General features: G+C 41.2%; 1 protein-coding gene across 1 annotated transcript in view; it reads right to left on the bottom strand.

The window, feature by feature from the left end:
• Positions 1-14,704, bottom strand: part of LOC137431653 (protein mono-ADP-ribosyltransferase PARP14) — a 114,749-nt gene that overhangs the window by 31,268 nt on the left and 68,777 nt on the right. Inside the window, exons 20-23 of the mRNA XM_078782294.1 lie at positions 10,874-10,981; positions 10,703-10,765; positions 7,884-8,060; positions 2,149-2,307 (exon numbers count right to left, since the gene is read on the bottom strand). Of these exons, the coding sequence (XP_078638420.1) occupies positions 2,149-2,307; positions 7,884-8,060; positions 10,703-10,765; positions 10,874-10,981 (507 nt within the window). The remainder of the gene's footprint in view (positions 1-2,148; positions 2,308-7,883; positions 8,061-10,702; positions 10,766-10,873; positions 10,982-14,704) is intronic.

The following is a 14,704-nucleotide window of genomic DNA, read 5'->3' as shown; positions in this document are numbered from 1 at the left end:
ATACAAATAAATCAAACAATTCCGGAAGTGTACGAATTTGGTAGTACGGCTTCTTCTTCTTCCTGATCGGCATCACACTTAACCCAGAAACGTGAGCCACATTCACTCAGAAACGTGAGCCACTCCCCTTCCCCTCTGCCTCCCCCCTCCCCTCCCCTTCCCCCTCCTTCCCTCCACCCCCTTCCCCTCCTCCCCCCATTCCCCCTCCCCTTCCTCCCCCTCCCCTCCCCTTCCCCCCTCCCCTCCCCTTGCCTTCCCCCCCTCCCCTCCTCCCCTCCACCTCTCCTCCTCCCCCCTTCCCTCCCCTGCCCTTCCCCCCTTCCCTCCCCTGCCCTTCCCCCCTCCCCTTCCACTCCTCCCCACCCCCTCCCCTGCCTGGCAAAGCCGGGTACTTCTGTTAGTTAGGTTCTGAATCAAAAACAAAGCTTCTGTAATATTAACAGTGAAATAAATAATTGTAGAGACCAAAAACTTTTGTCAATTTCAACTTATTTGTAGAGAAGATTGCGAGTTATTTTCACCAATTTTCTCAACTCCTACTATAACTGAGACTTAAACCATCATAGCGACTACGAAAAATGAAATCAGATATTGAATTAGAGACGAGATAAAATCGTGAGAGAGTCAGAAAGTGTGAACCCAACAAAAGAGGCCTCATAGCTATGCAGTTCAAACAAAATGGTGGCGATTTGTTTTTTGAAGCCCCTCCCAGAACGGATGTAGCCACTCCCTCAACGGGGAAGCCGCACCCATGATTGGCCAGATGCCGGACATACTGGGGCAGAGTATTATAGTGATATAATATTGTTGTGGTTTTGTAATAAAGAACACCCCCTATAGTTAATTACACGACAACATGTAGCCTGCAGTAGTCAGTTATTTCTTATTAAATGTAACGATTAGCTCCCTTCCTATTGTGTAATAATTAAAGCAGATATGCGTTGAGTTTAGGCAGGATTCAAACCTTCGTATGGTTGAAGAACAAAGACGTGGTGATGTGCAGGTCGGTGTGGCTAAAATTACAGTCCAGGTGATCAACCACGGCTGTGGTAGGCGTGGCTAAAGGAACCGCCCACGTCACGAGCAAGCAGCCAATGAGAGGTCGTGGACACGCAACTAACCAATGCGGGATCATGGAAACGTAAGCAACCAATCAGGTCGTGGACATTTCACTAGCAAACTTCCCCAGCAAACTACCACTGTACCTCGGCCAATGGGAGGCTGTGGAACATTCTAGGAAGCCTTTCCACTCGATAAAACCCAGACCCATCACCCTTTCCCCCACCCTGCCCCCCCCTCTTGCTGCCCCTCTCTCGCTGCCCTCTCGTCGTACGACCTTCGAGCCGGATGTCCTCCGTGCTGGTTCATCCTTCCTGCGCTCGACCTTTGTTCCTCGTGCTGGTGCTTCGTTCGAGCTGAGGTCGTCATCTGCGCCGCATCGTTCCTCGACCGAGATCATCCTGAACGGCCGTGAGCTGCGTCGACAGTGACCAATAACCCTTCACCCAAACCCAAGTCCGCGGCTGCACATTGCTCGGTACGAGTCTCACCTGTACAATTCAGCCCCTGTCTGTGTGTGAAGGTGCCTGTTAGGATTTAGCTAGGTAAGAATTAATAAGTTAAGACTGCTTCTCGTCCTTTTTCTGTGAATAATAAATAAAAGACGTGTACCTTTTTGTTCCTTTCAAACCTGTTCGTGTACGTCTTTTCCCCCATTGGCCTAGCATAGTTCGAACCGAATTTGACTAGTCAATTAGGCCCATCGATCACGCGTAGTTAAACCCGCGACCCACATCGTGCAAAAACCGCTCGGCGCAATCAATTGGGATAAGGTGTGGGATCGTGAGAGGGTTCAATTCCCGGTATTTCTAACCACGTGGTCTCGAAGGTATTTGGGTAAGTGACCAATAACCCTTCGCCTGTGGTTAAGGGATTGGCATTTGAAGTTGCTTAGCAGCCCATCGATCGCGACTAAACTCGGATCCGGTGTCTGTGGGGGAAAAGGGGTCTTCAGCCCCCCCCCCTTAGTATGTCGACAGAACTGGAATCCGCAACAATACACACACACACACACACGTGTATATATATATATATATATATATATATATATATATATTGCACAATGCAGAATGAGAGAAATTTACTAACCTGTGATTTGATTCGCCATTTTCACTGCAGTCTGGAAGTCTGAAACGAGATTGGCTTGAAACACAACAATTCTGATTTGAAGCAAGGTACGTGGGGTGTGTTGCTTTATGGCATCCATCATGGCATTCGCGGCTACAGCAGCACTCAGATTGCCAGCACCTGTCACATGTAGGAGCAACGTCACACGTATGTCACACATCCTCATTTAAAATACCAATACATAAGAACATTATTCAAGAAGTTTAGCAATTGATCAGAAAGTAAGGTCAAAATAAAAGCTGTGATGTTTAAACATTTAACTATCCCATGAGATCATGAAACATTATTAAAATGTAAAATGTCAAAAGCCCTTTAACTACAATCTTTGAATAGCTTCTTCGAGGGAACATGAAGTTTTGAAATACTCATCTTGCATGTAGCACATGGCTGCTGGTAGCATCATTGATACAGTGTGGCAGTGCCCCCTGTAGGTTGGGGCTGTGATTTTTGGAATTTGGGTGATTTTTATCTCTCCCACCAATGGTGAATGGAGGTTATGTTTTCACTCCTATCTGTTTGTCTGTTTGTGAACAGGATATCTCAAAAAGTTGTGGATGGAATTGGCCGAAATTTGGTGGATGGGATGCATGTGCAACAAGGATGAATCGATTTGATTTTGGTGAAGATCCGAATACGGATTGGGACACAAGATTTAAAAAAAATTAATGAAGTGATTCTTCACCAATTAATGATAGGGCGAAAAACGATATGCAGCACGATATTTCAAAAAGTTGTGGACGACTTATACCAAAACTAGGTAGATCAGTTGGTTAGGTGACAAGAACAAGCTGATTAACAAGCTTTTGGTTCAGGTCCGAATCCAGATCTGGCCCATCAGTGGGATACAAAATGTAAACTGTTCAGACTGGCAGAGATATACTCTCTACCGAGTGCTGTTGTAGTTGGAATTTGCATTTCAGTGTCGGTGAGAACTCGTCCACTCTTCACCGTAAAACATCGTTGGCTATCACGTCTACGAGCTAATGCTCACAGATAGGACAGCCGCCTTAACATTCATTTGAGGGATGGATAATTTGTCCATATTGGTCAGTTGGTTAGCCATAAACTTGCAATGCAATAGAAAAACATAAAAAAATTGTGTACGAAAAACCTGCACGATCAAATTTGGCTTAGATTACAGGGTTTAAATTTACCCCAAAGTAAGGCCATATGCCCAAAGTTTAATTGTAATAAACACTTGCTAAATCCATTACTAAAACGAGGTGTGTGTTTCTGTGTTTGTGTTCATCATTCTTTATTCTAAAGGGTTCCTGCTGTCGTAGAAGAATAAACATAGGGGCAACACCCCTGGGCGCTCACCTGGTAGAATAAAGCAATATACTACACTGACTAAAGGTATTTTAAACCGTATCATGGCATTTTTAACCTATTTCAGTGGTTGCTAGAAGACACGGCAGCATGTAGAATCATACGAACGTAATCATAAGACTTTAAACAAACAAAAAAAAGCCTTTTGTGGGGGCAACCTCTCCCGCCCCTCCCTCTCCCCACCCTCTCCACTCCCCCCCCCACCCCCACAGACTCCCTTACACCACGATTTTTTTTTTATGCCGTGAGCAAACTTTGGTACATCACGGGTGGTAAAGATGGCGGTCAAGTTTCACCGTAATTGTGTGTATAGTTTCTGAGACAAAAGCAAATACCTATTTTGGGAGGCAACCTCTCCCCCCCCCCCCCCCCTCCATAGACCACCATAGACCCCCATAGATCCCGATTTTTAAAATTCCCGATTTTTTAAATGCCGGGAACAAACGTCGGTACATCATGGGTACTGAACGGAATGTTGTGGTCAAGTTTAATTGGAATCTTATGTGTAGTTTCTGAGAAGAAAGCAAATACCTATTTGGGGGGTGAGGGCAACCCCCCAGTAGTCCCCTCAGGGCCTAATTTTTAAAAAATTCCGTGAACAAACTTTGGTACATCACAGGTGATGAAGGTTGTGGTCAAGTTTCATTGAAATAGTGTGTGTAGTTTCAGAGGAAAAAAACAATTCCTATTTTGGGGGGTCAAATCTGGATCCACTTTAACCCCCAGTAGACCCCGACTTTTTTAATTCCATGAGCAACCTTTAGTCAAAACATAACAAATATCATTTGTGGCAAATTTGGTCGCAATCCCATCAGCGGTTTCCTGAGAAGATGTTGCAAGTGTTTCCGGACTGACGGACGGATGACGCGCCATCGCATAAGCTCCCCTGAACTTCGTTCCAGGTGAGCTAAAAAAAATGGTACTGTTGCAAAGATAATCAATTTACTTGGTGGGAAAGCTAATAATCGATTTACTTGGAACATAAACGTGTCTGTTTAATCATAAAGTTGACTGTTTTAAGAGCCAGTTTTTCTGGAGCAAAGAGGAAGAATTAGGACCTGGAGCTTTAATGTTGCAGTTCCTATGGTACAACAGCAGGAACCATTTTGAATAAAGCATGACGGATATGGAAGGAGCACACAAATTTATATATAGTAATACTTATCAAAGCGATAGAAAAATATCTAAAAGTGCTCGGAAGTAACACACACGGGGGGCGAGGGGTCACAAAGGGGGGGGGGGGGGGGGTGGGGTTCACACACGGGGGTGGGGTGGGTCACAAACCCATGGAGGGGGTGGGGTCACACACAGGGGGAGTGGGAGAGGATCACGACATTCATTGGTGTCTCGTTCTGTTCCCTCATTTTGAAAATGGCAGTTACAAATAACCCTCATGCAACTCATTGAGACAGCACTGACATAAAGAAGCAGGAATGACCACCCACATGCCCCACATTACGTGACTTTGAGCGAAAGACAGCTCGGATGCACACGACGCATATGGAGCATATTCTGACGTCGAGAGCAACTCGCACCAAGAACCTGACAAAAAAACGCGATGAAAAAACGTGAAATGGAGTTTCTTTATTAATCCTGGATGGGTACACGATTGATTCAGCCTTGAAAACTCGTGTGAAAAGCAAAAAAAATTTATTAAAGATTTCACGATTTTATTTCCTCGAGAAAAAAATAAATAAATATTGTTTGGGCGGTGTATAATCGCTCCGAATGAAACAGACATTGCCTGGTGAGTGGGTTGTTGTAATCAAAATGTTGTAATTGTTGTTGTAATTAATATATCTCGGCAATTATGTCCGTGAATTTTCTCAATTATTGCTGAAACCAAGACAAAAACCATCGATAAAAATGAAATCAGATCGTGAATTACAGTAGAGATAAAGGCTTATGTTATAGGCCTTTCAAAATGCATTTCGTTCTATAAATGGAAACTTTCATCGGATTTTATTCCCGTTTTTTTCCACCGAGTCTAAAACTATGTTAGCGACTGTGAAAAATGAAACGATATATCGAATTAGAGTTGAAAAAAAACTGTGAGAGAGAGCAAGACACCACGGGCCTAACTAAACAGGCCTCAAAGCTATGCGAGTTAATAAAATGGTGGATATTTGTTTATGAAGCCTCTCCCAGAATGGGTGGAACTACTCTTTAAACGGAGTAAGCCACACCCCCGGACAGACAGACAGACAGAATCATCTACGGCTAATATAATATAGACAAGCTGTATACAAACCTAATAGAGTCACGTGAAAAAGTAAGTACACCCCATGTAAAGTTTTGACTTTTTCAACATATTTCAACATACAGCTATTTGATCTTCATTTCAACAATATTGATAGATAAAGGTGATATAATATAACAAATATCATTTACATTTTGTAGTCCATTGTATAATTTAAATAAACATAAATGCAAATTTGCATGTGGAAAAACTAAGTACACCCCCACATTTATCACTATTTCAAATACCTAAAATTAGAATCAGGTGCACCAGCTCAGGTGCAAATGATTAGAACATCATTAGAGAGGATCTTGGAGGAACCTGTCTTATTTAAACCTTAGACATTTCGTTTGGTTTGCTCTTTGTTGTTGAAGTGTGTGGCGTCACCATGTCCAGATCAAAAGAGCTCTCTGAGGCCTTCAGAAAGAAGGTTTTTTTTTGAGAAGGGATTTATAAAGGACTCATGAAAGAAGGACTCATGCCTACGAGTCTGGGAAGGGATTTATAAAGATCTCCAAACAATTTGAAATCAATCATTCGACTGTCCGGAAGGTCATCCACAAGTGGAGAAGATTCAAAACATCAGCCAACTTGTTCAGGCCAGGCCGCTCCAGCAAGATAAGCCCAAGAGCAGACCACAAGATGCTGAAAGAAGTCTCTAATAACCCCAGAATGTCATCACGGGATCTACAGGTAGCTCTTGCCACTGTTGATGTCAAAGTGTACGAGTCTACCATTAGAATGAGGATGCACAAATTTGATCTACATGGAGGTGTGCCAGGAGGAAACCATTGCTGTCCAGAAAGAACATCAGGGTAAGACTAAAGTTTGCCAATGAACACCTACGCAAAGACCAGCACTCTGGAACAATGTGCTCTGGACAGATGAGTCAAAGGTAGAGCTATTTGGCCACAGTACCAGAAGACATGTTTGGCGAAAACCAAAGACAGCATTTGACCACAAGAACCTGATACCAATTGTAAAGCATGGTGGTGGAAATATTATGGTTTGGGGCAGCTTTGCTGCATCAGGGCCTGGGCAGCTCACCATCATAGAATCCACTATGAATTCTTCATTGTACCAGAGGGTGCTTGAGGATAATGTGAGGCCATCTGTCGGAAAGTTGAAGCTCAACCGAAGGTGGACCTTGCAACATGACAAATGACCCTAAACATACCAGTAAATCCACCAAGGAATGGCTGAAAAGAAAGAAATGGAGGGTTCTGGAATGGCCAAGTCGAAGCCCGGATCGAAATCCCTTCGAGATGTTGTGGGGGGATTTGAAACGAGCTGTGCATGCAAGAAACCCCTCAAACATCACACAGCTGAAAGAATTCTGCATGGAGGAGTGGGCAAAAATTTCTCCCAGTCGATGACAGAGACTGGTAGACAGTTATAAGAAACGCCTACTTGAGGTTGTTTCTGCCAAAGGGGGCAATACCACCGATTAGAACCAAGGGTGTACTTACTTTTTCCACATGCGAAATTTGCATTTATGTTTATTTAAATTATACAATGGACTACAAAATGTAAATGTTTCATGATATTTGTTATATTATATCACCTTTATCTGTCAATATTGTTGAAATGAAGATCAAATAGCTGTATGTTGAAATATGTTGAAAAAGTCAAAACTTTACATGGGGTGTACTGACATACAGTCACGTGACTGTATATTCATTGATATAGGTCAATTCATTTAATGAAGAAAAATATTCTAAAATGACTTCTGTTGCATTTTCGACTACCTCATGTAATTGATCGGGACAATGACCCAAACAGCCAATCTACTGGTTTATACCGCGTGCTGTTCAATGTTCTTAAATGTCGACAGTGATTCTTCACTGAAATGAATGTCAGATGCTTTTAATACTTAAGGTGCCTCAAACAATTCATTTTACAACATTATTGTGCAGCCTTAAAATGAAGAAACAACATATTGATGCAAATATGCGATTTAGAGACACAGTGGTATAATTTTTCAATTCGATCAACTTCTTCGTAACAAAAATTTTGAAACAACAACGGAATTTCAAAAACTCGGAATTGCTAAACATGATCATCGTTGTTTTTTTGTGGTAAAGTACACAAACTGGGTAATCTAGAATTTGTATGTACAATGTCAGACCTGTTCCAAAAGCAGGCAATGAAAGAGAGGACAGGTTAAGCTTCTCGGTTTCCTGCAGCACCGCGAGTATGCAAGAAGTGATCTTTGCTGAGTTTGTCTGGCCCACTGTATGGATGATGTGTTTACAGTGTAGATTTCCAGCACCTGTCACCACCATCCCTTCAGCAGGCTGTTGGCCTGTGAGGAAAAAATATTTCTAGGAACAAATCTGCACAATGTAGATATACAATGAAGAACTACAATTTATAACAGGAATTGGACCGCATCGGCAGAAAAATATAGATAATAAGGAAAAATAAGGATTTGATCTCTGATCACTCTGATCATATTGGTGTGAGATTGAATATCTCTTTGGCTATTCTCAAAAAGCTGCCTCAGCACCAGTTAGTCTGGCAGTTCACTCCGGCAGATTACCCAGGAATGCATGAAGCCATCTTTCTTCAGGACTGGTCTCCTACATCTACTGCCCCTGATATTAACTCAACCTGGGAATTCCTCCACAGAAACCTGCTCTCTATTATGCACAGATTTATCCCATCTCCTCTTCAATTATCCTACCCTTCTTTCCATCCATAGTACACAGAATCCTGTTGTGAGGCAGTTGCTCTGAAACAACTTGCCTTCTCTTCCTCAAAAGCAAACCTGAGCGAAGGAAATCTCAGATCATTCCAGAAAACCTGTAACAAGTGTCAGGAGAGCCAGAAATCAACATGTGTTAAGTTTGACTCTGGGGTATACTCCTTGCCCCCTTTCCATCCCTTTGCTCACTTCAAACACTCGCAGCCAAAGTGTGTCTCTCAACGGAATCCTTTCATCTCCTCGCCCTATCAAGGAGGGAGTGCCCCATCTCAGAGTTGTAGGCCCAGTTATATTCGTAATCTGCGTCAATGACCTCTGGCACTCTGGAAAACCCCCCTTTTCTATTTGCTGATGGCTCCACCCTATACCATGACATCCCTCATTATTCAGACAGGCAGATTGCATTCTCTTCAGACCTTGACAAAATGACAAGCCAGTCAAACACTTGGAATATGTCAATATATCTCTCAATCCTGTCTCTGTCTCTTCTCTCTCCCCTCTATGGTAAACCCTCCCATCTACTTTCTTAACAATCTTCTTGAGGAAATTCAATCGCTCAAACATTTTGGGTTTCACTATCAGCCATGATCTTTCTTTGGTATACCTCATTTCAAAGCTTCAAACCACATTTCAAAGATCAATCGGGCAGGTTCAAGAGAACTATCTGGTGTTATACAACAACAACAACTTCCACATTCCCTTAAATCCCATTCTTCCTTCCAAGTGTTCAAGACAGCTGTTCACCACCATCCCAGAACACCCACCTCCCCCACTCCCAAACAAACCCATGATCATTTCTTCACCTGTTAACCCCCCACCCCCTTCAATCACTCACCACACCCATTCCCCACCCCCAAGCCAACCTCCTTCCAAATCCTGAGTTTCCTTCTGTGTCCATATTGTCCAGCCTATGCATCCTCTCCTACCCCTCATTTCAATCGCCACACCCATTAATCGTCTAATGGTGCTTTTCCATCTCGGTACCGTACCGTACTGTAACCAAAATCCGTTTTTTCGTTTTTCCATTGCCAAGCGAACCGTACCGCACCTAAGTTCATGTGCTAAGTTTGCTTCCTGCTATGGATAGGTACCAAGCGAGCCGATCCCGGACCTATGGGTGGAGCTAGCAATACTGCGGACCGTTGATTGGTCAATCGCAATTGTCACAGAAACGTCACCTATGTTCAGATGCTTAAGGAAAGACCTCTTCAGATAAATCCGCCTATTTTCACGGTTCTGTTGTGCGATGGAAAAACGACACGGGGATTACCGTACTGTACCGAACCGTACCGTTCTGTGCAATGGAAAAGCGCCATAAGTCTCCCTCTATTTAGTTCTTCAACCCTGCTGTTGGTGACCCCCTCTCTTTCTGTTGTTCCTTTTGTTCTGTTGTGACCTCATCTGTTCTATGTTCCCACTCCTACATGAGCCTCGACATCGTAGACAAGAACAAAAAGCTATGCTGAGCACTGTGCAAATGATGTTGAAGCAACGTTTCGGGTGTGGACCATTCTTAAATGCAAGAGAGAAAGCTTGGATAACCAAAATGTTGCTTCACCTTCTTTCCCACAGTGGTTCGTGTACCTCTCACCATATTTGGTTGAGAAAACTCATTGACTGTCTAGATAGCCTTTATAAGAGTATGGTATTTATTACAGTATTATTACAATTATTTGTCTGCAACACAAGGCTGTACTTTCATCTCCTCACCCTATCAAGGGCCATCTTTCTTCAGGTTCTTGGAATATGCTATGCGATGGAAAAAACAGATTTTCTCACAATTGGGACGGGTTCAAGGTGGGGTGCAAGGGGATTTGCCCACATACGATTCAATTTAAACCTGGTAGCATCATTGGCTGAGGGCTCTGTTGTGCCACTGATACAATGCAATGGAGGTTAGAGCAGAAATTTGGAATTTTTCATGGTCCAGGTGATAGCTTGCCTACTCTTCATGAAGGACACATTGGGATCTTTAACGTTCACCAACTAATGTCAGCAGACAAAATTTTAATGTCCATCTAAGGGACGGCACACACATTGATGAATCGCCCTGCCAGTGAAACACCGGGATGACAGTGTATAGCTGGGTCGGGATGCAAAACGAGGATAGACCGCTTAGAGGCGAGTTCTGCATTGGAAGTGGCATACAGAGTCGAGAGGGGGTAAAATATTCCATTATTAGTTTGTGTATGTAATTAAAAAAAACACATGAAAGCAACTTGATACAATAGGCGACAAACCTTTTGCTTTGCATTCATCCACCACGGACTTCCCTGCAGCCTCCAAAATGGCCTTGGAGACACCTATATTTGCACAAAATGTTTGGTGTTTATGGCATTGCTTTGTTTACACAGTATTCGAAATATAAAAACAGCGAATATAAAAAACAACAAAATGCAACTTTCTTTTACCTGAGTTCAAGTTCAATGTGGTATTTGTAGAATTCGTAATGGCATCTGTTGTTTCCTTCGTAATGTCTCCATGTATTATATCCACTCGCATATTGTTTAACATTGAAGCTGAAGTAGGAAACACTTGTGTTAATTAGTGGAGGTAATTTTAAATATCGATGACTCCATATATTACCACAAATATCAAGACTAAGTCTCAAGCCACCCATTCCTTGAAATTGAGAAAAGAAAAATAAATGGGGAAAAGCAACGGGGAAAACAAGTATAAAATGGAGAAAACAAGTATAAAATGGAGAAAACAAGTATAAAATGGAGAAAACAAGTATAAAATGGGGAAAACAAGTATAAAATGGGGAAAACAAGTATAAAATGGGGAAAACAAGTATAAAATGGGGAAAACAAGTATAAAATGGGGAAAACAAGTATAAAATGGGGAAAACAAGTATAAAATGGGGAAAACAAGTATAAAATGGGGAAAATAAGTATAAAATGGAGAAAATAAGTATAAAATGGGGAAAACAAGTATAAAATGGGGAAAACAAGTATAAAATGGGGAAAACAAGTATAAAATGGGGAAAACAAGTATAAAATGGGGAAAACAAGTATAAAATGGGGAAAACAAGTATAAAATGGGGAAAACAAGTATGAAATGGGGAAAACAAGTATAAAATGGGGAAAACAAGTATGAAATGGGGAAAACAAGTATGAAATGGGGGAAACAAGTATAAAATGGGGGAAAACAAGTATAAAATGGGGAAAACAAGTATAAAATGGGGGAAAAAAGTATAAAATGTGGAAAACAAGTATAAAATGGGGAAAACAAGTATAAAATGGGGGAAACAAGTATAAAATGGGGGAAACAAGTATAAAATGGGGAAAACAAGTATAAAATGGGGAAAACAAGTATAAAATGTGGAAAACAAGTATAAAATGGGGAAAACAAGTATAAAATGGGGAAAACAAGTATAAAATAGGGAAAACAAGTATAAAATGGGGAAAACAAGTATAAAATGGGGAAAACAAGTATAAAATGGGGGAAACAAGTATAAAATGGGGGAAACAAGTATAAAATGGGGGAAACAAGTATAAAATTGGGAAAACAAGTATAAAATTGGGAAAACAAGTATAAAATGGGGGGAAACAAGTATAAAATGGGGGAAAACATGTATAAAATGGGGAAAACATGTATAAAATGGGGAAAACAAGTATAAAATGGGGAAAACAAGTATAAAATGGGGAAAACAAGTATAAAATGGGGAAAACAAGTATAAAATGGGGAAAACAAGTATAAAATGGGGAAAACAAGTATAAAATGGGGAAAACAAGTATAAAATGGGGAAAACAAGTATAAAATGGTGAAAACAAGTATAAAATGGGGAAAACAAGTACAAAATGGAGAAAACAAGTATAAAATGGGGAAAACAAGTATAAAATGGGGAAAACAAGTATAAAATGGGGAAAACAAGTATAAAATGGGGAAAACAAGTATAAAATGGGGAAAACAAGTATAAAATGGGGAAAACAAGTATAAAATGGGGGAAAACAAGTATAAAATGGGGAAAACAAGTATAAAATGGGGAAAACAAGTATAAAATGGGGAAAACAAGTATAAAATGGGGAAAACAAGTATAAAATGGGGAAAACAAGTATAAAATGGGGAAAACAAGTATAAAATGGGGAAAACCAGTATAAAATGGGGAAAACAAGTATAAAATGGGGAAAACAAGTACAAAATGGAGAAAACAAGTATAAAATGGGGAAAACAAGTATAAAATGGGGAAAACAAGTATAAAATGGGGAAAACAAGTATAAAATGGGGAAAACAAGTATAAAATGGGGAAAACAAGTATAAAATGGGGAAAACAAGTATAAAATGGGGAAAATCAGTAGAAAATGTGGGAAACAAGTAGAAAGGGTGTGGTGATGACTGAGTGTTGATGGTATTGGACTGGAATCGCAGAGATTGCAGATAAAACCTGGTTGAAGGTGGCAGGATAGAGGATGTGGATTGTATGCCTCTGGAACCAAATAATTCCACCTTTAGTGGAGTTGGCCAGGGAAAGTTTTGTCACCCAAGTATTTTACAAAACAGCTGACTAGGCCCGACATTCGACTGAAGGTTGCAGGTCGAGTTTAGCCAGGACGTGGTCTACTCCTCGCGAAAGATACCGCAGGATCGTTGACGTCCATCTACTAATGCTGGCATATGGGATGCCCAGTTTAACAGCCATCTGATTGGGACGATGCCATTTATGCTGCATCACCATGCTTGCTGATCACCAATCATAGAGTTTAGAAGTCAGGCCCGGAATCGAAAATAGATCCGGAATCGAAAAAATGAAATATTGAATCGAAAATATAGGAGGGTATGGAAGACAGATGTTCATGACATAAAAGGATTGTGTGGAGGGAAAGTTCCTTAACATTCCTCCAAAGGATAGTCTGTGATGCTCTGCATTTGTGAAGTATTGGGACACGACTTTCTATTTAGATCTTATTTTGTCAAGAATTAAATCCAGACTAAACTACTCAAATAATTCCTTCTGACAATGCCTCAGAGTTGAGCATGCTAATAGCTCACACTGGCTCACACTTTTATTTATCTTTTTCACATTTTGTCAGGGTAAATGTGGCCAATGTATCAGCATAAAATGTCTACTCCTGTAAAATATATCATATATTGTACTTTCACATGATTACTGAACATTTAGGTTGATGTATTCTTTAAAGGATGGCATCCTCGACAGTGTAATTCCTCCTTTTGGCATTACACAAAAATTGTTCTCTTAATTGGTATTTATTGTTGTCCATTGAACCCGGGATTAAACAAGATTAAACAATAAGCAAGTTACTGACAGTCCTGCTGATCTACAAACAACTTAAATCGTCAAACTCAGCGAAGGGAATTATTAAAATGAAAGGCCATCAAATCGATAATTGGATGGTCATTCCCAGACAGGGTGGTGGATTGAATAGACTATTCCTGGAATAAGATTTATTCCAGTTATCCTTGTATACACTCCTGAAAAACGCAATTCAATTTAATGCAAGGATCACCAAATTGCGCACACACCAAATGCAACACTGTTTGGTTGTCATTCCACATTTACAGCAGGCATACGATTGGGATTTCCGCATCCTCGATTCAACAAACTTCTGAAATTGATCCAAAATTTGCATAATAACCCTAAATGACCACAGGGCACAGGATGATGTAAATAATGGCATGTATGAGATAAATGGTGGGAAAATGATAAAATCTAGCCCCCATGTATTTTATGAGGCACAATAAAGGACAGATTCCATGGTAAGGACAGTACACAATTATCATGCAGATTCACCCATTCAATGTGCACATACAAGGGGCGGGGGGGAGGGGGAGGGAGGGTCGCCAACCCTCTCCGTCTCTCTGCTGGCAGTTGGGAAATTCACCCGTGTTGGAGTCAACTGGACTCTCATCCACCAGATGTGCAGAGCCATCTGCCATTTAAACCGCATGGCTGCGGACCGTTACCCTGGTATGGGGGGGCTGACAGGTACTACTCCTTTGCCCACAGGTAACCTAGGGTCATGCAAGGCAGGGGCATCCATCTCCCTGAGGTATCAGTAGACACCCGCATACCCAACCGGTCTGCAGCCAATGCGTTTATAATATTCAGTCACGTGAAAAAGTAAGTACACCCCATGTAAAGTTTTGACTTTTTCAACATATTTAAACATACAGCTATTTGATCTTCATTTCAACAATATTGATAGATAAAGGTGATATAATATAACAAATATCATGAAACATTTACATCTTGTAGTCCATTGTATAATTTAAATAAACAT

Source organism: Myxine glutinosa, chromosome 7 (genome assembly GCF_964187855.1).
Source record: "Myxine glutinosa chromosome 7, kmMyxGlut1.1, whole genome shotgun sequence".
Taxonomy (NCBI): Eukaryota; Metazoa; Chordata; class Myxini; order Myxiniformes; family Myxinidae; genus Myxine; species Myxine glutinosa.
The sequence above is the reverse complement of the archived record's forward strand: the minus strand, read 5'-3'. Positions and strand labels throughout refer to the sequence as shown.